Source organism: Hemicordylus capensis, chromosome 5 (assembly GCF_027244095.1).
Source record: "Hemicordylus capensis ecotype Gifberg chromosome 5, rHemCap1.1.pri, whole genome shotgun sequence".
In the NCBI taxonomy this organism is placed as follows: Eukaryota; Metazoa; Chordata; class Lepidosauria; order Squamata; family Cordylidae; genus Hemicordylus; species Hemicordylus capensis.
The window spans coordinates 13,255,924-13,279,649 of NC_069661.1; the positions used below are offsets into that span (position 1 = coordinate 13,255,924).

Below are 23,726 nucleotides of genomic sequence, written 5' to 3' on the forward strand. Positions count from 1 at the left end.
GGAAAGCCATTTTTTATTCAGGCTTTTGGCCAATGAGCTGTCCCTTGCTTCTAAGATTGACTTCCTTGGTTTCTACTCACACCATTGTTCAGAATCCCCACTTTTGTACATAAGCACAAGTTGAAAGTGAAAATAGAACCGATACCTTACCCAATCTATTTAATCACAACAGAATGCTTAAGTGCCAGTTAACTGGACTGAATGAACTTGAACATATACTCCAGAACACTAAACAGCAGGAAGTTATTTCCAGTTCCCATGCTGTACTGGTCTGTTCTTTAAATGATTCCAGCTTTTAGTGGAAGATGAGTTAAAATAAGCCATATTTTACTTCCTTAAATAGATTGTCTGCACAACACAAATACATCAGTTTGCTAGCAATCCAAACACATTCTGCAGTCTTATTTAGTTTCCAGTATAAACAGCTTTCTTCCCACAAACCACATTATTGGAAATGATATGTATTGTCCAAGAGAGAGCAAAGGACTTTTGAACTGCATGAGTAGTCTGTTCATTACATTTCAGAGTATATTATCTAACACATTGTCCAGCTTCTTAATCTTACTACCGTTGCATAAATATTACCTGCACAATTGTATTGTGCCACTCATGTCTAAAACTTACAGAACTATATATTCAGGTTGTAAGCAATCACTTAAGTTGAGAACTCAAGATCCTCACTCAAGGCATTTACAAGCAGTTGCTTTCCTTCGGGACAGTCTACAAAAACAAATGTCAGAACTCCAGAAGGAAGTTGAGATATGCCAAAGACCACCTTCTCTGAACTTTCAGTAGTGCAAATTTTCAGCCAACTACACAGAGTGCATGAAAGAACATGTGTATATATGTATATAGGCAAAAATGAACCTGTTCTTGACATTCTTCTCTTTGACCAGACAGTAGTTACTTGTATTCTTTCACTCATCACCTCATTCACTCCCAGAGCCTCTTGAGGGGTCCATTCATATGCTGTATTTTGCAGACACAAAGTATAAACTTGGACAGGTCTGTTGCTCATTGGTGACACTAATGGGGGGAACCACGAGCTCTTCAGTGCAGGGTAGTGATAGAAGTAAGGTAGGAATAACACTTCCAAATGAGGGGAACATTGCACAACTACCATGTATAGTAGTTTTAGTCCCTCCTGTTCTTCTACATGAGAAACAGAACAGGGGCAGAAATGTTTTCCCCAAGTTAAAGCAATGAGCAATCTGTCACCACTGTGTCAGACTATAAAGAATGATCATCTCCAGCTACATTGGGACTGCTAGTGATTCCCCCTCCCCTCATTAAATTCCTACACCCAGAAAGCTTCTATTTTTATTCTTTGCATTTTGTTTGATTAGGGGTTTTGTTTTGTTTTTTGCTTTAGTTGGTAACAGACACCTCCAAGTTGCACAATTCAGAGCTAGTTCTAGAATTCCGAATTGCACAGGTCTACAGGCAAGGCAGGGTTCATACACATCGCTCACTCGTGGCAGCTTGGGTACATGGTGGGTCCAGTGTCAATGCTACATATGGCTAGGTCATATGGCTGACAGAGACCAGTGTGCACCAAGACCTCTGCACAGCTGGCTTCTTTGGAGCAGGGAAGGAATATCCTGGAGGGAAAAATCCCTGTTCTCTCTCAGGAACACCCCTGCTCTTAGGGTGTGCTACTCCCAGACTGGGAGCACTGTTAGCTGACGGCTAGATACATCTCCAGATTAATATACAATCAATGTACACTCACTCACTCATATTTCACTCTTAGAGTACTGCATTTGCTTCTAAGGTAACAGCAAGGAACTCCACAGCTCAACACCAGGGGAAATTCCAAGCAACAGTTCACTCAGGACCCTCAAGTGTTTACAGTTAAGACTGACTGTCACTGCAATTATAAATGTGGCCCTGACACTGATCCTGCAGGATGTCAGCTTGAAGGTTCTCCATGCAGCTCCAGAGATGTCCAGAGGCCACAGTGTTTCAAAGATGGACTCAGCTGGTGCAAATAGTTTGGCAGAAATGTTGTCCGTTATCACCAAGTCCTATGAAGGACTTGCAGAATATTGCTGCATCAAGTGCTTGTGACATAGGTTGCAGACACACTCCGGGTTGATGCTGGAGGGAAGGGGCAGTTCATTTGCTGAACAGTCCTCACAAAAGACTCCTCCACAGTTCTTGCAAATGTTCTGAACAGGGAAGAAAGAAAAATGAAAGTTACTCTGAATCTGTGTAATTCAGTGTGTGTGTGAACACTGTGGCTGTGTGTTCAGCCACAAAAGCTTATTCCACTGCACTGGAATGGTGGAGATGAGGAAACACAAGACCATTAACTGGTTAATGTTTCAACTACATGTAAACTTTAGGGAAACTTTTTTGTTTGGCCCTCTTCTGCTTCTACAACCTAAGAGCCAGCATACGCTACATTTTCAGCAGATCGACACTTACTGTTGCCTGAACAGAATTTGCACAACAAGTAAATACTCTTCTCTGTAATTGTTTTGCTCCTGGAAATTAAACCAGAATGACACATCTTTACCACATTGACAAAGCAGAGGAAAACATCTCAGAATGCAGATACAAACCCAAAGCCTTGAGCAAGTTTACAGCCTGCATAGTGTCTAAGGCTCAGGTTGGATAGTTACCATCTCACATCCTCTTTCCAATCCCCACATGAGTCAGATCATGCAAATTTGCTCAAGCAACAGTTCAAAAGTGAATCTGCTATTCCTGCTGAAAATGCAATGTACAAATGGCTCTTGGCCAATTAGCCTGCAGACCAGGAGCAAAAAATGTTTTCCCCAAGTTAAACAAAATGCAACATTTATAGTTCTAGTGTGACACCAGGACCAGAAAGATTGGGCTCCCCACTCTGCCATGAAGCTCACTGGATGACGGACCAGTCACTCTCCCTCAGCCTAGCCTATCTCACAGGATAAAATGTGGATGGCAGGGGAGCAAGAAAGAGTTCTCTATATGCTGCACTGTACTCCTTGGAGAAGGGTTTGATAAACACACACGAAAGACGCACTCTGTGGTTCAAGTTTACCTTTGTTTTGCTTCGAGTGCTTTCTTCTTGGCACAACTGGCACAGCTGTGATGTTCCCGGGGCAGGAGGCTTCTCCTTAATTGTAAGAAAAAGTACTAATTTATGGCCAACCTTTGGATGTCGTGTATGAATGACTAGGCTTAAAGCCCCTCCCACTTTCTCCATAAGAACTTGGGGATATACTATTTCAAAAGTGCAAAACAAAGGGCAAAAGAGCCAAATGCTCTCCCTCCTCACTATCCTGATTCTTGATTATTAACATTCATACAGGCAAGTTAGACCTAAGGGACATCTCATGTTGTGTCACCAATTCCAACCAAGGCCTACATCTTAACATACAAGCAGCTCTGGAATCCATGGAAATAGATGAAACCCATTCATTTCATCAGCCTCCCAATATTACAAAAATCAAGGTATTTTTATGAAATTAAACTATTTCATGAAGAACCTCAGCATCAGGAATGCTTACAGCCCATGCTACTCAAACTCCTTAGCAGTTCATTGTTTTAACCGAAAAAGGTTTCTACATATTAAATTGCCGACCTCCTTGCTAAAATATTTAACTTATCCCTGAAATCGGGCTCTGTACCAGAGGACTGGAGAGTAGCAAATGTAACACCGATTTTCAAAAAGGGATCCACGGGCGATCTGGGAAATTACAGGCTAGTTAGCCTAACATCCGTTCCAGGCAAATTGATGGAAAGCATCCTCAAGGATAAAATTGTAAAGCACCTAGAAGAACAGGCCCTGCTGGGAGTGAGCCAGCATGGCTTCCGCAAAGGTAAATCTTGCCTCACCAACCTTTTGGACTTCTTTGAGAGTGTCAACGAGTGTGTGGATCAAGGTGATCCAGTTGACATAGTCTACCTGGACTTCCAAAAAGCTTTTGACAAAGTTCCTCATCAAAGACTCCTGAGGAAACTTAGCGGTCATGGGATAAGGGGACAAGTACATGTGTGGATTGCTAACTTGTTGAAAGACAGGAAACGGAGGGTAGGGATAAAGTGAGAGTTTTCACAATGGAGGGAAGTAAGAAGTGGGGTCCCCCAGGGATCTGTACTGGGACCGGTGCTTTTTAATTTATTCATAAATGATCTAGAAGCAGGGGTAAGCAGCGATATGGCCAAATTTGCAGATGACACCAAACTCTTCCGGGTAGTGAAATCCAAAACGGATTGTGAGGAGCTCCAAAAGGATCTCTCTAAACTGGGGGAGTGGGCGACAAAATGGCAAATGCGGTTCAGTGTTAGCAAGTGTAAAGTGATGCACATTGGGACAAAAAACCCCAACTTCAAGTATATGCTGATGGGATCCGAGCTGTCGGTGACGGACCAGGAGAGGGATCTTGGGGTTGTGGTGGACAGCTCATTGAAAGTGTCAACTCAATGTGCGGCAGCTGTGAAAAGGCCAATTCCATGCTAGGGATCATTAGAAAGGGGATTGAAAATAAAACGGCCAACATGATAATGCCCTTATACAAAACTATGGTGCGACCATACTTGGAGTACTGCGTACAATTCTGGTCACCACATCTTAAAAAGGACATTGTTGAACTGGAGAAGGTACAGAAGAGGGCAACCAAGATGATCAGGGGCCTAGAGCACCTTTCTTATGAGGCAAGACTACAACACCTGGGGCTTTTTAGTTTAGAAAAAAGACGATGATTGCGGGGAGACATGATAGAGGTTTATAAGGTCATGCATGGTGTGGAGAAAGTGGAGAGAGAGAGATTCTTTTCCCTCTCACACAACACTAGAACCAGGGGTCACTCCATGAAATTGATTGCCAGGAGGTCTAGGACCAACAAACGGAAGTACTTTTTCACACAACACGTGATCCACTTGTGGAACTCTCTGCCACAGGATGTGGTGACAGCCAACAACCTGGATGGCTTTAAGAGGGGTTTGGATGACTTCATGGAGGAGAGGTCTATCAATGGCTACTAGTCAGAGGGCTGTGGGCCACCTCCAACCTCAAGGGCAGGTTGCCTCTGAGTACCAGTTGCATGGGAGTAATGGCAGGAGAGAGGGCACGCCCTCAACTCCTGTCTGTGGCTTCCAGCAGCATCTGGTGGGCCACTGTGCGAAACAGGATGGGCCTTGGGCCTGATCCAGCAGGGCTGTTCTTATGTTCTTAAAGATCCCAGCTCTATTAAACACACAAACTAAATTACTTACATGCTCTTCTTGTATGCCAGAAGGTACCCTGCAACAGAAACAAGATATTAACTTAGGCCTCTCCCTGCCGCCATCCACATCCACAGAGCTGAAGTTCATAAAACAATAGATTTGTGACAGTGGAGCATGTAGGCCAATATCCTTGCAAAATATGTTTAAGAGGGGTGATTTTCAGATGCTTGTTGCCCTAAGGTAACCACCAGTAATACCTGTGAAACATCTTGAAAGACAGAAGAAGAAGATTCAACAATTTCCCCATTGGTCAACTGCTCTTCTGGTTACAAAGTACTTCCTATGCCTACCTTCTGCAGTTTAAATTCACTGCTTGCTGCCTAAACCCAAATGGCATAATCATAGCTATTCTGTTCTTCGCATACTCCAGCACACACAGGCAATAAACCCAGCAGTAGGCAAGAAAGTATTAACAAAGAGCCCAGACTCTGGAATTGTATGTGATGAATATGCTCTATTAGAATCCTGGGACTTAATCAAAGCTAATGGTAGAGGACAAATTTATTTATTTTAGTAATCTAGAAACAGTCTTAGGGTTGGCTGACCCTACTCTACACCAATCTTTCATCAAAGCCAAATTGCAACACAGTTCTCACCTGCTTGCCACCCTACAAGCTCTCTCAAAACCCCCAGGCAAAACCTAGCGCAGCGCCTACTTCAGGAATAGGCAATCTTGGGTCTCCAGCTGTTCCTGAACAAGGCCCGTCACCCCCAGCTGCAATTTACTGTGGCTGAGAGAATGACGAGAGTTCAGTAACGGCTGGAGACCCACTGCAGCTTGCCTACCCCCAGCCTCAGTGGGGCTCTTTGGACCCGACTTACAGTCCAAAGTCCGGTCCCCCACCGGAGGGGGCTCCAAATGGCCCCCCAAGATGTCCCTCCCTGGTGGCACGCAGCACTGCTGCAAACAGTGGGCAGCCATGTGCTGGCCCCCGGCAGCAAGGCAAGAGCTGCAGGGGCCGCTCCAAATGTCCCCTGGCCAGAGACCAGCCCTGATCTCTCTTCACGCAGGGCACACGGTGCAGTCAGGGGGCAGCTGCATGGTCCCAAACACGGCAGGCAGCGACCAGGCACCTCAGCTGCTCCCAGCTGGGGCATGTTGTGCGCAGAATCACTCCAGTCTCACATGATCAGAGGAAAGAGTGAGAGCGAGTGACGTCGCCACGCAACAAACAGTGCTGAAAAACACACAGGAGGCAAGCAGCAGCAGCGAGCGAGGGGGAGTGGTTAGCTGCCTGGCTCTGGCTGGAGTGGAGGCTGCTGGCTGCATGCTGACTACGGAGGAGGAATGGGGAAGGAGGGCAGGCAGGCAGACCCCCAAAGTAAGCAATAGTGCAATCGGGGGGAGCTAGGTATGAAACAGTGAATGGAGGAGAGGGAAGGATGGAGAAGGAATTAGCAAGTAGAGAGAGATCCAGCCAGGCACAACAAGAAGCGGGCGGGTGGGGGGGGGGGAGGATGACATGACCAAGGCAGGCAGCAGTTCAGTGGGGTGGGGTGGGGATGTTAAACACTGGGATCTTGCAGGCTGAGTAATCCATTCAGTGAGGCACTAAAGCTGCTGAATAAATGATTTTAAAAAAAGATTTGCATCAAAATAAGACTGTGAAAATCAGTTGAGGGGATTTTTTTTTTAAAGCTATCTTTCTCTCCTGCAGTGTTCCCTTGAGGTTTTTGCATCTCTGTGCGGAGATGAGTTTTCACTCTGGGTGGCAGTATCAAGGCAGTGTGCGTGCACGTGCATTCAGAGTGGGGCCTTCCCGATTCAACCGGGGCGGGATAGCTGAGTGGAAACTTGTGTGCATGCGCACATGCTAAAGCCTTAGAGGGAACACTGCTCTGCTGCCCTTTAAATGCTTACCTACTATTCAATTCTAAGAAACTGGGATGACTCTGTGTATGCCGTTCTGTTGTCTGGTTTGAAATCAAACTAGTGGGTATATATTATCTAAACATATTCATTCTCTCATATATATATATATATATATATATATATATATATATACACACACACACATACACACACGTTTCCATAAACATACTTGTTTTATTACATTCTTGTGAGTGTAGTTGCTGTTTGTGCCCTCAAGAATTCACAGTTAAAAATATGGTGTGTGTCATGGTGAGTGAGAGAAAGAGAGAGAGTGAGAGTGTATATAGGGGGATGATGCTTCACGTTGGGGGCGGGGGCTGGGGCTCCAGCTGTGGAAGGGCTTCAAAGGCCTTTAGGTCCAGGCTCCAAAATTACCCAGGTGCACCCCTGCCTAGCCTACTTGGTAAGTACTAGCTTACCAAGGATATTCATTCCAGTTATCCATCTCTTCATGTGACCCAGAAAGATTTGCTTTCCTACAAATGTCTGAACTAAGACAATAAACTCTGCTGATGAACATTACATGGAAAGCTTGTTTTGGGAGTTTCAGCTCTAAACCAGGATTTGAGGAGCTATTGTACTGCATCTGTGCCATCTGATCAGACTCCACAATTTCCCCTGCCTTTGTTTGGGCAGGTGGAGATCATCGCAACAGCCATGCATCTTTGTGGAAATGTGACACCCTGAGCCAGAGCATCCAAAACTTGTAAATTCCCTGGGCAAATATTGCCCTGGATGCATCACTTTCAACATAATGGAGAATGGGAAGATATCTAGAGCAACTCCCTAGCTGGGATATATATTTTTAAGGGGCATGCAAATAGGCCATCAACAGAACTTATTTGGGGGCAATCCCTAGAACCATAACTCTCTCTCAGTCCAATCATGGCTGGTGAGAATGCTCCACATGAAACCTTTACCCATGTCTGCTACGAATGCAGCCATAGGAATAATTGCAGGTGCCATCTAAAGGCTGCGAAACTGACCCCTAAATTATAGCTTCTAATATTTGTTAGATTTATTATAAGAGCACAAGAGAAATGCAAGAGAGAGAGGTTAGATCATACTTGCTAGGAAGAACGGAGTTCTCCTCCTTTGATATTCTCCGTCGAGGATCTCCTTCCAGAAGTTTGCTTCCTGCATCCTGTCCAAATGCAAAAAGATACTGAGAAAACAAAGCAGGACACCAAAATCCTGGTTCTGTACTCTGTGCCTGCTTCTATACATTTGTAGTGCCCCTCCCCCCCACACCAATTCCTTTTCTCCCAACAGCAGTACTGCAAGGCATCCTGCTAACAGTTATGACCCAGGGTGCTCTTCTGCACTTTTATTTCTGTGAAGCCTACCATGACAACAAGAAGGACCAGGGAGCTGTTAACAGAACATCATGAGTTGGGATTACTGCGATTGTCACGTGCATGTATGACATTGCATGAGGGCACTTGAAAAAGGCTAATCCAATGGTTTTAATAGCAATGACAGAGAATGCACAAATTAATTAAAAAACAAAAATAAAATATGGTTCCGTTTGCCACTGAAGTGAAGTATGAACTCTCTGGCATGGCCACCTCACAAAGCTCTGCCAGGAAGAGGAATGCAACATAACTGCTTCACAGAATAAATCTCTAAACTTCAATCTCTTTGATAAAAGGCTCCTCCACACGTTTTGCCTATGTAGCTACCAACCAAACAGAAACAACCACCACCTATGTGAGGTCTGATGAAACCAACCAAGCTACTCCATCAGTGCAGTTCTCCCACTGAGGGGCATGTCGTATGTGGCACATTTCTATTATTACATATACTGATTTTCAACAAAAAGGTTCTCAAAGTGGGTTTACATACCACCTCACAATCTAAAAGACAGAAAGGCAGACACCAGCAGCAGTCATTGGAGGAATGCTGTAGTGGGGTTGAATGAGTTTACTCTTCCCCTGAGAGTAACTCTGGGGCTAGTTACTTTCCCCTCACAGTTACTCTTCTATGAGAGAAGAGGCACACAAGTCACATGTATGCCACCACATGGGACAAGTGTGCACGTGTATGCGCATGCATGCAGGTGCACAAGAAAACTGCAGTCACTCACATACATGCAGTAAAACAGACATATGCAGTTGTCATACAATAATCTACATGTGGTTTGCATCCTGCTTTTTCTTATTTGGAACACCTAGCCATATAGGTAATTCATCATGTCTGAATCGGCCCTGAAGCTGCTACAGTTCAGTTCAGCTGCACCCAGCCTTCCATACGATTGACAGAAGCTTCTGCAATAAGTAAAATCCCCAACAATCTGGGTTAAAAAGACAGCTAAAGGTAAATCACATTTCATCACAAGGAAGAAGTAAAAGACAATTACCATTTTGGAGCCAGTCTTCAGAAACCCCTTGCTCTGGTTGTGAAAGCTTTTATTTTCTTGGATTCCATGATGGAAATATAACCATCGGTCTCGTTCCCGTTTCAATTCCAGTTCAAGTTGGCCTCTGAAGTAACAGTATGGAGAGAAAATGTGTGAATGGAAGCTCATTTGACCGATTAACCTCCGTTTTTAACACAGCCAACCAACCAGCAAGAAGAGGATTAACAATTGTATCTACTTTAAAAGAATCTCCAGAACGAGTACAGTATTTCAGAAATGACAGCTCTGAACAACAAGAGACTCACTGAATTCTCTTCCCTGCAGTAAGACCATATTCTAAAACAGCCTTTACTGGATATAGTTTTACTCAAGTGGGATCGGTTCCATAGGATACAAACACACAGATTAGAAGTAATAGATCAGACCTAATGGGCCATCTAGTACCACTCATTTTCTGCAACTGGGACATTTGAATGCTTTCCAATGCTTTAAAAGCACATACAGAAATAAGCTAGACTACTCCATTCTCTACCATTCATTCCTGTATCTGGATTAAATAAATCAGAAAACAGGACACCCTGTTCATTGAGAAGGTTTACCATTAGCATCCCACCCTATAGCTAGTTGTAACTGTAGACATAATGAGTTGGTCTACTTTTTAAAAAAATGGCTGTTAGGTTGTTGATAAATAGTGGCTGACATACAGAGCAAGGATGCACTGGTACAAATATGCAAATTTTACAGATGTAAAAAAATTGCATCTTCCCTGCTACACTGGTGCAGTTAGTTGGACATTTCTGTTAGGCTGCTCTCTCACTGCACGCGAGCATCCTTGCTCTGTATGACAGTCACTAGTCCTAGTGAGACAACCCAGGAGTTCTGTATGCAAAGAAAAATATTTAATATTATGCCTGTATGTTCATTTCATAGGTTGCCCCTTAGGTGCAGTAGTGTGTGAAAGGGTAGGCAACTGCTTCCTCTTCTCTTTCTCTCACATTTACTTTTGAAGGATGCAGAATCCCCTTCTGGGATCGGGAAAGTCAGCCCTGACAGAATGTGTGTGGGCATGTTTGCCTCCAGTTGCCAAACCTCACTTATGACCTCCCCCATGTACATCTTCAAACAGCTCTGAGGATGCAATGGAAAGAGCTTCTGTTGAAGAGAAGTCTTTACTGCCCATCAAAGAATCCACACAGAGAAACCCTAATGATGCTCAGTGTGTGGAAAGGGCTTCAGTTCCAGATCAAACCTAACTTAACATCACATGTGGCAGAAGAACTAAAAGGAATAAAAATCAGACAAAAAGAATATAAAGTTTGACTTTATGCAGATGGTGTCTATCACTTTAAGGCCCAATTAATTAATCTGTAAATGTCTTAAAGATATTAGACAAAAGCGTCATGTAGCCTAGCCTGAAGTAAATAAAACAGTTACTTGGATTACTCATTTCAGAAAAAGTTACAAAAGATATTAAACAAAAATATAAGTTGAAATTTATTAACTCCAGTCCAATATTTAGAAATATATCTCTGCAAATGTTGGAAGAGCTTTTAAAGAATAATTTTAATTTAATGTGGACTCATAGTTCTCAGATTTTAGCTTTTTATTAATAACTTTCAATTTGAAACTTTTAAAAAATCTAATTTAAATGTGGTTTTGATCTTTTAACTTGATCAACTTTATTAATATTTTACATTGTATCTATTTTATTAATGTTGTGAGCCGCCCCAAGACGTATGTATACTGGGGGGCGGAGTAGAAATATTTTAAATCAACAAACAGGCATACAAGTGGGATAATCCTCCCGACCCTCTCAATCCTGTTTTTGGCTACTTCACACATTACAGCCTCATCCTATACATGCAAGCATACAGGTAGTCTACTGCATGTACCACACAGGTGTGTGAGCCAGGACTGGTCAGAGCTTTCTACCGCACAATCAACAGCACTCTCCCCCTGTAGATTCACAGGCTGTGAGCCCAGCCTACAATTTCCCATGTCTTCTGCCTGTTTACAGGGTAAACAGACAGAACATTCACATCAGCCATGCATGGACCAAGGGCGCTGGCCAACATTCAGACTGATGCTGCACCAATGCACCAGGTTTTTCAGTTGCATGAGGGAGAAGAGGGATGATTTTTGTTGATTATGTACTCCTCTTCTCTGCAGTTGTTTGTCGCTCAGGGCTGGAGGATCCTCAAGAACACAGGTTCAGGAGGCACAAAGGGAGAATGCCAAAAGGCATAATGCTTCTCTCTCCTCACGTGACAGAAATCCCTGGTACAGCATTAATCTGGCTGTTGGCCATTAGATGTGCTGAATGGACATTAATACTTCTATCTACAGTTCTACTAAAGCAATCCTCAGACTCACATCAGTCAGGCAAGGTGGGAGAGGAATCCTCAGACTCACACATCCTACTAAAGGTGGGAGAAGACAACTTTTGCAGACACTACTTTCTAGAGCGTTTTCCATTTACTGATCTGCCCACTTGCCTCCAATATGTCCAAGTGAACATGGAAGAAGAACTGACACTTCGGAAAGCTCAAAACTGCTCCCCCTCTACTTGGAAAGGCTCACTATGACAGCTTTTGGAGGAACCCTGCCTTAGTACACACCACAGGCAAAATGCTACATCAATCACAGAAAACCCCACCCAAAGACACCTCTCTCCACAAATTAAAATGTATTTTCACCGCTGCTTGGTGAGCTGTTCCACCTCCACCTGAAGGCTGTTAATCTTGTCCCCAAACTCCTGCTTGAAGAGTCGATTGTCCTCCTCCAGAGACTGACTCTCTCTCTCTGCCTGTTGCAATCTGGATTTGAGCCACATGAACTTGTGATAAAAACAAAAGTCATGGTGGGGAGGAAGACTGAGTTTAAACAATAAATTAAAAACAAAACAAAACCAAGCCCAATGAAAGATGGGGGTGGGTGGGAGCTGTATAGGAACAGAAAGTGAGAAGGGACAAAAAGGTATTCTAAAGAAAAAACCCAAATGTAGGTGAACCAGGCAGAAGAAACGTTGGTTTTCATTTTTTTTTTATTCTATTACTACAGTTTACAGTCATTAGATGATAAACATAAATCACCACTTTTATCCATAGTCAAAGCAAACCTCAAGTACACAGTATTGTCTTTTTAAAAAAAATTACGTTACATTGCAGCTGTATACATGTAACTGGAACTTGCATCATGGAATACCTACTATATTAAGAAATTAGTGCATTTGTCTGGTCTCTTTCACAACTGTTACATCAGGTTAAGCACACAGGGCTTCAAATCAAACAGAAGTGTCATGGGTAAGTAGCTAGGCCTCCAGCCTACTGAGGCATGGCTATGATGGGGGAAAGAGTGGACTTTCACAATATGGGGGTTGACTTCAGGCTGCATATATCTACCAGCCATGCAGCAAATGCAGAATGGCTTAACTGGAGGGCAGATGAGCAATTGCTCAACAAAAAGATGTAGCTATCATCTGTGGATGAAAATGCCATCTTGAAGGAGATTCCATAAGCATGCAAGTGGCATAGTTCTCCACATACAATTTCAAAATGCACATGTGAAAATCCCTTGTTTGAAAGCACCTCCATGTCAAAGTCTTTCAACATGTGAAAAGCATGGAGGACAGCACCATGTGCCCATATGAACATTCAAACCAGCCCATCCTTCGTGTGTGGTTGGCAGGAGTTTAATAGTTTAAGTCGAGGATTGGGAAGGAGAGGGACAGGGTGCTGACCAGCTGCTAAAGCCCCAATCCAGGCCCATTACATTTCTAAAGTGGCTTCCTTTCCCCCAGCCAGAACCAAGCCCACTCTCAGAGAGTGACCACTTGACAATAGTGATCCTGAGATTTTCTGTTCTCCACTCAAACTGGGGTCCTACTTCTCAGAGCTGGTAACAATGTACTCCCTAGGTCAAAACTTAAAGGAAGGTGTTTGGTTTTTGAAGCAGCCCATTTGGAAAGGACCAATTCTACGACCACAGGAGATCAAGAACAGCTGCAGAAAAGCTCCCAAATGAAAGACAGCTGCAGAATGAGAGTGTTCCAAACACATTTCAGAAGTGCATGTTTCTTGGGGGAAATTTCCAAGTAGTTGGAGAGTACTACAGAGTATAAATACATTTTCACCCTTGATCAAGAAAATGCTGTCAAAATGCTTTGGGAACACTACCAAACTAAGCAACTGCGTTGTTTTTTGAGAAGACAATTCTCCTCATAATTCTAACAGTGAAGTTCCCCCCCAACCACTCTTTTATTTCACTCTGATGGTCAATCAGGCATGATGTCAGCCAGGTGGGCCAGTCCTTCACTGAGCAAGCCAAGTGGATTTGGGTCTTGTAAAAGCTCAAATTCTAATCTGAGAAGGAATTAAGTGAAAGAGTTCTCATACTCCACAGAGGATTTATAATTAGGTACCCATTTAGATGTTTTGATGAAAACATGTTTACTTTGTGATAGAATTCAAAATGGCATCTCAACGGACTTCCCTCCAAATTCACTGGGTACCTTTTTAAACATACTACACCAAAGTGCAATTTTTCAAGAGTTCTTAGTTCTTAAAGAACAAATCTGCTGCTCTGCCAAAGGTGCTCTCTCTTTCTCTGCATGAGAGAGCAGGATGCAGCTTTATAGATTTTAAAAATCAGTCAACAATCTTCTTTTCAACTTTATTACAGATCCCCCATTCTGCTTGAAAATGAGAAGATTTACATAAGAGGGAATTAAAAACAAAACCCAAACAGACCATTTAAACTCAGAAAAGCCAAATTTGGCTATCTCAAGAAGTATTGATAGAGACTATCTACACACTAAAACCAACCTGCTTAGAGATCAGTACGGTGAACTCTTGCAACCACAGGAAAGAGACCCCTAATTTCATTCTAAATACAAAAACTTAAGATTTTATTTTGAGCTGCAGCAAGATGTCATCTTATGCTACTTTTAGCTGGTCTTTCATTAGTTTGCCAGAACTCTCAGTAAATCCCCTATTTGAATCAAATACTTAGAAACATTAACAAGAGTCAAAGGCAACTTTAAACAAAATTATTGTAAGCTGTAGCTACTCTGAGTTAATGACTGACCAGCAGTAATTCACTACCAGTTTCATTCATCCCTCTTAAACAAGATAAAAACTAGAATTATTACAATATGTCTTTCCTAAAAGAGGGAGAGAGAGTCACACACACCTATCATGAGAGTTGGAATGCTTGTTTGTTTAGGAAAATGAGGGCAGAGGTAGAAGGCAATGCAGAGTTAAGGAGGATGTAGCATTTTGAAACACAGCTAGTCACTAGTTTTGCATCCATGTTGCTTAAAAATGAAAACAGAGAATAAATGATTTCTGCCTTACACAAAAGGGCTAGAAACTGCCTTGGCTTGTCCCTGCACTGCAAAATCTCAGTTACGGCTTGGTGCAATTTGATTTGCATAATCTGCTTTATATTCACTTTGTATCATCTCTGCCTTCCTCTGCATATTTCCTTATGTCCATGCTCAGTGGGTTATATCAAAATCATGTGGTGTCCATCAGATGAATAGGTAAGTGGGGGCGGGGGCAGGGGCTGGGGTGGAGACTCCTGAAAGATACACTCCTCCATGCTCATGGAGATAGTGGAATAATGCAATTTAACCCCAATACAAGAGAGAGCAGGGGAAAAGGCAGGAGCCGAGCAAGGCTGGGCAGAAAACTAAAGGTGGCTCTGCTATAAAGTGAAGGGTCTGATCCTTCTTTAGTTGGGATGTTTTTAAGTGTGGCATCCAAGAATCAGTGCATTCTTTGAATGGTATGCTGTGCAGAAACACTTTCTATGCACATAAAATTAGTGATAAATGCACAGGGGGAAACACGTGCAGTGCAGACAAGCCTTTGGTTAACAAGGACTAGAACTTCATAATGACAAAGTATTAATTTGGAATGCACACGTGTCCTGGTCCGGAGATCAAATGGAACATCAAAAGCTAGGGGACCATGACTTGCAGCAGAACACTCAACTACTTCTCAACTTCCACTGATGTATTTTCTTCATCTACTTCACAACAGAGAGAAAACCATCTCTGCTTCCCTTAAATCTGATGTTGCTGGGGAAAAGCTTCACAACTTCCATTAACAGTAAAATGCTTGGGCTGTACACTTTTTGTACCAACAATATGTATAGAGCCACAGATCCCATTTCACTGACGACTTTCTGGAGTATGTACCAGTCAAATTGTTTAAAGTTTAGTAAAAAGTTTTAAGCAACAAATAATTGAGGGCAGAAAGATTATATGCTAACTTTTCTACTTCCAAAAGATAACCAGTTTTTTTAAAAAATCCACCAAATTCCAAGTCAACTTTAGGTAATAACATTTAAGTCTGACTTCTAAATTCTTGATCTCCTTTTGCTTTCCCCCCATAACCAAGTTGAGATGTCAGAGTTGTGAGGTGACCAGCTGCAAAAAGAAAATAATGCCTAGTGGGGCTTCGGAATCAGTTTGTTTGCTACACTATTTAAGGTTTTTGCCTGTTTCACCAAATCCTTTTCACTATATGAAAAAAGGTCATAAAGATGATATGGAGGGAGTTGGTGTGGGGAGAGGAGAGAAGAAGAAATAAACAGCAAAAGAGAACACCAGTTAATTCAACAAACTGTTGATTACAATGTTTTTTACAGCAACAATCATATATAAAATATTAATTTATATATCTATAATACACACACACTACTTGATCTTCATTTAAGAAGAAAACTGGTAGAAAATATTTTAAATAGCTGCATCTATTTTATTTACAAGGTTCATTATCTATAAGAACTGGTACTTTTCATAGGATGCTCCACATCTTTTGAGGTTTCCCACAAGTGCTGAAATCTCCTCTTAGCCAAATTCTGACTTAGACAAATTTGACTTTGATCAAATGCCAGAAAATGATTCCTTATCATCTAAACTCTCACTGAACACAAAAGGAGATATAGAAAAATACTGGTACTCATTTCTTCAGGATAACTATACGCGTATCTCTGGGTAATTCTGCCATGTTTCCTCAGGAATGACCACTGCCCTGTCTTTAAATGAGGAACATTTGCCTTTAGCTATCACTATTAGATTAGAATAGGTCTAGAGTAGTTTAGTTGGGCTGACTGTGTGAGGTATGAAAGTGATCACTGGTGTCTGGGTACTAATTGGAGTATGACTGATTTAGGTTAGAACTGCTCAATTTTAGGTGGGAACACAAAAGGCAATGGATATTAACAGATTAGGATCAGGCCCAGGGGTTCCCCATCTGTGCTGAACTAATGGGAGTTGCTGAACTACAACTCCCATTATCCCCAGCCACAATAAAACTGTAGCTCGGTATGATGGGAGTTGCAGTTCAGTAATGTCTGGAGTACCCCAGGTTGGGAACCCCTGCTCTATAAAACTGCTGTTTCGGAATTCCACGTGAAACATTGGTAGAGTGGCTCTAGGCAAACTGCTATCTTTCAGACCTAGTTCCTCATCTATAAAAGGGGAATAAGAGGGAAAGAGTTTTGTAAGCAAGCATACAAGAAGATTGTAAAGTGCCTCTAAGCAGAACAACTGCATTGACCAAAATGTAGTATTTAATACTTGCAACTACTAAACCTTAATTGTGAGTATTACATTCTACATTTTGATCACTGCTGCTTCTCTGTACAGTAAAGTTTCTAGACAGACTTAAACCACAAGAAGCCATGTGATGGAGGAATGCAACAAAGAATCCGAACTGTTAACATGACATAAGCTTGCAACATAGATTCACTCCTCTCTAAGAGGGTCTGTGACAGAATTTCTTTTTTCACATATAGGTATAATATTGGACATGCATATGATAACTGATAGATGTGGGTAACTACCATTAATTCCTGAGTGGTTTGCATGTTATAGAATGGTGAGGGGCTCAACACTCCCTGGTCTCAATGTGGTGGGCTAATTCTAAGAAAGTGGACCTTGTACCATTTCAAATGCTTGACCTCTGTTGCTGAATATACTAAAAATATTTTCATGAGGAGCAGCTGGAAAAAAACCCCAAACAAGTCAACAGATGGTCACAAGTGTACTTAGCATAACAAATAATTTTCAATTTTACCTTTGTTCAAGCTGTTTAATGGTAGCAGCCATCTGATTGGTCTTCTCCTCCAAGCGGCTGTTTAGTTCACTCTTCTGTTTCACTCCCAGGTCTGAACTCTAGAAAAGAAGAGAATTGCATCACTATCTTGAGGGGTCACTGGTAATTAGAGAGGATGGTTGGTGGGGGACGGGGGAGATCAGATAGTGAGACTAGTAGAACTGGTAGTAGGAAAATATTTTTAAAGTGCAGTTGCTAAGTTTAACAAGGAAAAGTCAGGCTTTTGCCATGTTTGGGCGAGTACATTTTACCATGTGGGATCAACATGCATGTATTTCAGGAAGTTAGAATTTCATTGATAGTGTTTGTTTATGCTGGTATCATTACCAGTCAATAATAAATTCAAAAGGTGCCAGACTGATAGGAACGGGCACTGGCACAGGACACTGGCTATGATTTTAAAGTGAAGACCTGGAATGGCCTAGAGACAGAGATAATGCCAAACCAGAGGTAAATGTGCCAGAGGGCTGGAGTTTCTGGAGTGATTGTCCGAATAGGTGAAGTTGAAGTTCCGTCACCCAACCACGGCTGTTTTCTCTTCCAAATCTGAATTTGAACCCTCGGTTTGTAGTGAGTTTCACTGCTGAGAGCTGAAGTTAGAAGGCACCATTGTGTCATCTGAATTCTGCTGCTGTTGTAACCTGGAGTTTGTGCGCAACCTCCTTCCACAACCAGAGATATTGGCTCAGAGCAGGCCAGAAAAGCGTCAATGCTAGGGTGGCCGCATTCCTCGCTAGCCACCTCTCAGAGGCCCTCTTGCTAGTGCTTGGTAACAGGGAATGCTGTGTCCCTAGAGTTCATGCATTTAAAGGGACAGAACCACATTGGAACAAGCCTGCTTTTCCTCAAGTTTTGGTCCTCATGTAAACTACATGCATAAATCCCCCTTCTCTTTAAGTTTGGATGCTTAGGTCATACGTCCTGACCAAAAGGTGGTGGTCACATGGCTTCACCAGGCACTGCCTTCCAGGCAGGTAATAGCTCCCAGGAACACCAGCCACAATGCATTTGCATGAGATCCACTTTAGGCTCTGAGAGCAGCCGTGCGGATACGACACAGTGTCATCTTTTCTGGTGCACCATCCCTTCTCCCACTCAACAGCCTACCGTCCCAATTTCTCAGTTGTTGTTCTGCATCTCTCCCTCAAGATTGTTACAAAGAGAGCCTGTTTGGGGGCTCCACCTAGGAGCATCCCTTCATGTTGAATTTGGAACTACAAGCCTGTAGTTACCTCTGTTTGCACTCTGAATCTCACGGAACCATGAGATCTCCATGCTGGTTAGCATAAGCTAACTCATAGAGCATGTCACTTTGGCACACAGCCTGGGATGATAGCTCTCAGGTCAAGTTTAATTTCTGGACTACAGGTGTGTCTCCCTGAGCTCACCTCCTTGATTGCTTGCAGGAGAGGAATGCCAGAGTAGACATGATTGAATCAGCGTGATTCTTTTCAAGAATCAGCCAAGTATTCTCCCTATGCTGGCACAGCAGATCAGGTCAAGATAGCACCTCCTCAGGAAGGAGCGATAAAAAAGCAATAGGTTGTCTCCTTTGCTAACAAGTATGCTAATAGTTGGCTCAAGGCGCCGGAAGCCAGCTTGTTTACATTTTAGTTACTCCCAGATATTCTAGAAGATATGAGAGATAAACTTTGACATATCCATTTCGTTTCTCTCTACATGGGTCTTTTAGACCTTTCTCAGCCTTTGTGCAAGAAGAGGTCCATTCATCACAACTGGAAAATGCCTTGTCCTGTCTTTTGTCCCTATTGTCCACCATTTCAAGGTGCAATCAGCATAATGCCTTCAGGAAAGAATTTTCCTATAAGAGATCAAGATACAATCAATCGGTGTTTCTCCTGGATAACTAGTGTCTCTTGGGTCATTTGCAGCTCTATCCCAGATTCACCTGGTGTTTCTTCTTTGGATCCACCAGCCTTTTCCCACAACTTGGCACAGGCACCCAGCTTGCCATACCTTGACTCTTCCTCCTGCTTCACCTTTCACCTCTAGACCAGCCTCTCTCCTAACCCAGTCTGCATAGCACTCCTGGCTGCGAGATTCTGGTTCATTTTGGGATTTTGCCTGGCTCCTGGACCACTGCTGGGTGCCTGGGTTCCCGCTCCCGCCTTTCTGCCTTCCTGCCTGACTTGAGGAAAGAAGCCTCTCGGTAACAACTGAGCTGCAAGGGTTCACAGCACTCCTCTCGGAAGGATCAAGGTAGTATATAACCCCTGCTCTCAAACCTCTTATTCCTTTTCCTCCTACTCCTTCTAAAATCCAAAACTGTCCGTTTCTCTTTTGTCAGCCTTGAGTGAACTTAATTCGGAAAATTGCCTCCTTGTGAGCTGGTAACATAGTCTTTTACTCTCTTAGCCTTGTTAGTTCAATATTGTTGCTCATCAATCATTATTTTCTCTTCCTGTACCCCAAAAACACTCTTCAATAAACCTCATTTTATTTTTGAAATGTAACCTTTTTGTTCAGTTCTTTCATTGAGCAAAGCTTTGAACAAATTTATTCTGAAGGTGGGACTGCTCCATTTCAAGCTAGCTAATCCCCCACCACAAACCTAAAACATAGCTCGGTCCCCCCGCCAATTCCCCAGGAGCTGTTCCATTAACAAGTCCCCATTGCCATCTGGAAGTGTCCCTTGCCATCCTGTGGTATTAATCATTTTGCTTGTGCATGACCGTGTAGCTTGGGAGTTCTTGCAAAGGCAGTGAAGCAAGTGGTGTGGGGGAAAGTTTAAAATGTCTTTGCCCTGCCAAAGCCAAGTGATCAATTCCGAAAAAGGCGCAATCACAGTGAACACACCTCCTCTAACATCATAGCCAATAGCTGCTGCTTTACTGACGTGCTGATGCCTTGCCCACAGTCTGGTGACACAAGTGGAATGGAGCTTGCTGAGATGCAGCCTGAGCAGACCAGGAAGAGGGAGGGGTTCCTCTGCCCAGCAGCCAGAGGTTGCCAAACCACAGCTGATTCAGTATGATTCTCAGATTCACATATTAATAACCACTTCGTCTACCCATGGTTTCATGCTATGTCCAAAAGGAGCCAGAAAACTGTCCTTGTTTCTAGTGGAGCAGATAAATAGCAAAAATAAGCCGAATCATGCACTCTGATCTAGGGCTGTGCATGGGACCGGCTGGTTCGAGATTGAACCGGACCTGTACCAGACCAGGTCAGTTCGGTCCGGCACCCCCTTGACCCCGCCAGTTTGGTTCAGTGGGGGTTGCAAACTTTAAAAAAAAATTGTAATTTTTTTTTAAACTTATCCCCCTCTGGGAGTGTTCTCTGAGGCAGTGGGGGCAGGGGTGTCCATGGAGGTTCCCCCTCCCCCTGCCAGCCTCCTTTCTGTTCAAAACTGGCCCTCCCCCCGACAGTGCAGTGGCCATTTTAGAGGCTGCTGTACCTGTGCAATGGGCCTCTGAGTGGGCTCCCCACCACCACCTTGGAGAATACCCCTGGAGGCGTTAAGTTTTTTAAAATTTTAATTTAAAACAAAACACAAAACAAAACAAAACACCTCGTGAAGCCCCTGAACAGGCAAGCAGGGTTCAGTCCGGGGTCAGTCCAAACGGGGTGGTTTAGTTTGACCACAAACTGTCGTTCAATATTGAACCTGTTTGCACATCCCTACTTTGGTCTACAAAGCATATTGATTTGGCAGAAATGTCAGGTGTGTGCGATTTTAGAAAGTATAGGTGGGCACCTCCACCCCCAAATCCAATATGGCAGCTAAAAATCAAAAATTCAATATGGTGTCACAATATTATATGTTTAAGCACACTGTAATAATTTAAATAGTGATAAAGGCCTAAGAGTTGGCAGACAAATTGTCAGATGTGTGGTTTTAGAAAATAAAGGTGGCAACCCCATAAATGCAATATGGCAGCTAAAATTCAATATTGTGTCACAGGATTAAATGTTTAAGCTCACCAGAATCAATCCCATTATAAAGGTCTGAGACTTGGTAGTCATCAGTGTTCCCTCTAAAGTGCGTACATGCTCACACATTTTTTTGATGTCAACTCAGTTAATTTTAGATCCCGCTCAGGTTTAATCAAGAAGGTGAATGTATGTGTGCATACACTGCCTTGATTCTGCCGCCCAGAACTAAACTTGTTCTGCACACAGTTGAAAAAAAATTAGAGAGAACACTGGAAGACATGTCAGATATGTGTGGTTTTAGAAAGCAATGTTTAGCACCCCAAAATGCAACATTGCAGTTGAAAATAAATATGGCATTGCCATATTAACAAGGCCACATTAAGAACACACACATTTTCCTTCTGCTTTGCACATTTGAATGCACTAGGACTAGACAGAGGAGCTGGTCTTGTGGTAGCAAGCATGACTTGTCCCCTTAGCTAAGCAGGGTCCACCCCTGGTTGCATATGAATGGGAGATTAGAACTGTGAGCACTGTAAGACACTCCCCTCAGGGGATGGAGCCGCTCTGGGAAGAGCAGAAGGTTCCAAGTTCCCTCCCTGGCTTCTCCAAGATAGGGCTGAGAGAGATTCATGCCTGCAACCTTGGAGAAGCCGCTGCCAGTCTGTGTAAACAATGCTGAGCTAGATGGACCAATGGTCTGACTCAGTATATGGCAGCTTCCTATGTTCTTATGACAACTGTATTCAAAGTATTTCAATCAGCCCTCATGTAACAAATGTTTAAATTCTTTTTTCTAACTTTTGTCCTATGCTCTGGAACTACTTTCCCCCCAATGGTACACTTCAAATTTAGCAATAGTGTGCTAGACAAACCAATGGTTTTGACACATACAAGGCAGTTCCAGATGTTCCTAACATCAAAAAGTACTATATAGGATTAACAAAGAAGTAACAATGGTAAACTTTAGAAAATAAAAAAGCTTAGTTTTGGACCTTTGATCTCACATGCATTCATGCAGAACCAACAGTGGCCATCTCATAACTACAGCTAGACTAAGTAGAGGCTATAAGACCTATTTCATATGCTGGATTCAGGAACATCTGAAGATTCGCCTCAGTAAAGGCATAACATGGAAACATGGTTAAAGGTGGGGGAGCAGTAATTCACACGCAGGGAGTACACAATTCCACAATCCATTCCCAATCTCTTATCTATGCCTAAGGCTCAGCTACTATTGCCTGTATAGCAGCAGGAAGGTTAAAGTGGGGAAACTGTGGAAGGGCAAGACAGGTGCATACAGAAGAAGTGTTTTGCTCCTCTCTTTAGAAAGCAGGGCCCAAGCTGGCTGGGATCCTGCTTTATAGCACTCTTATCTATGTATCTTTCTTTCTTGTTATGTTCCAAGAATTCAAAGCAGGTATTAAATCTTTAGTCATGTCAGGCAGATGAGGGTGAGATAAAGTGGCACTCCTAGACTCTTCATGGCTGAACTAGCATTTGTATATTGGTCTCTCATACCCAGTACTCCCCACAAGAAGAAACTGACTTCCCCTCGTAGCCTCAGTTATCCCGGCCCTGCATGCTTACCTGCAGCTTGAAGGAAAGCTCATGTTTTAGGGCCCTGAGATCATCAAGTTGCTGCCTGAGTGCCACCAGTGCATCTTGCTTCTCACAAACATCTTTTTCCAGCATTTTCATGGCCAGTTCCATCTCTTGTCTCATTCCAATCTGCACCTCAAGTTCTTTTTCCACATCCTAAACCACACACATGAAATCAGAAAGTTATGAAAAACTCAACTGAACCACTGAACAGGGGGAAGTATTCTGCCATTCATTACTCCAGCACACAGTGCTGGACCTTCTATACAAATTCAAAAAAGCAGCAGCATTTGCTTATCACAGGGCTGCACAACTCCGGCCTTCCTGCAGATGCTGGACTACAACTCCCATCATCCCCAAACACAGTGGCCAATGATCAGGGGTGATGTGAGTTGTAGTCCAACATCTGCATGAGGGCCAAAGGTGCCAAGAAACAGAGTCCTTTGACACATTAAACACTGCAAAATCTATTGTGTCATGAACTTATGTAGGTTATATTGGGGATGAGCAAAAGGTATCTCAGGATTGACTTGCAGATCTCTGGGTAATTTGTGCTAGAGCAGCTAGAATTTGACTCCCAACTGTTTAGTAATAGCAACAAAGAGGCCACAGTCTTATGCATATAAATTGCCCGTAGCCCACCCCAGGC

At 43.0% G+C, this 23,726-nt stretch overlaps 1 protein-coding gene across 12 annotated transcripts in view; it reads right to left on the reverse strand.

The window, feature by feature from the left end:
• Positions 1-306: 306 nt before the first annotated feature.
• Positions 307-23,726, reverse strand: part of RUFY3 (RUN and FYVE domain containing 3) — a 93,456-nt gene continuing 70,036 nt past the window's right edge. For 7 of the 12 annotated variants that reach the window (XM_053252162.1, XM_053252163.1, XM_053252164.1 and 4 more), the window contains 8 exons: positions 23,066-23,233; positions 17,540-17,637; positions 12,149-12,268; positions 9,453-9,576; positions 8,161-8,237; positions 5,209-5,236; positions 3,032-3,106; positions 307-2,171 (listed from right to left, as the gene is read on the reverse strand). In XM_053252162.1, coding sequence (XP_053108137.1) covers positions 2,028-2,171; positions 3,032-3,106; positions 5,209-5,236; positions 8,161-8,237; positions 9,453-9,576; positions 12,149-12,268; positions 17,540-17,637; positions 23,066-23,233 — 834 coding nt within the window. In that variant the 3' untranslated portion in view covers positions 307-2,027. Of the gene's footprint in view, positions 2,172-3,031; positions 3,107-5,208; positions 5,237-8,160; positions 8,238-9,452; positions 9,577-12,148; positions 12,289-12,477; positions 15,979-17,539; positions 17,638-23,065; positions 23,234-23,726 lie in introns of those variants that run through there. The other 5 variants (XM_053252170.1, XM_053252171.1, XM_053252172.1 and 2 more) reach the window with 3 other exon arrangements.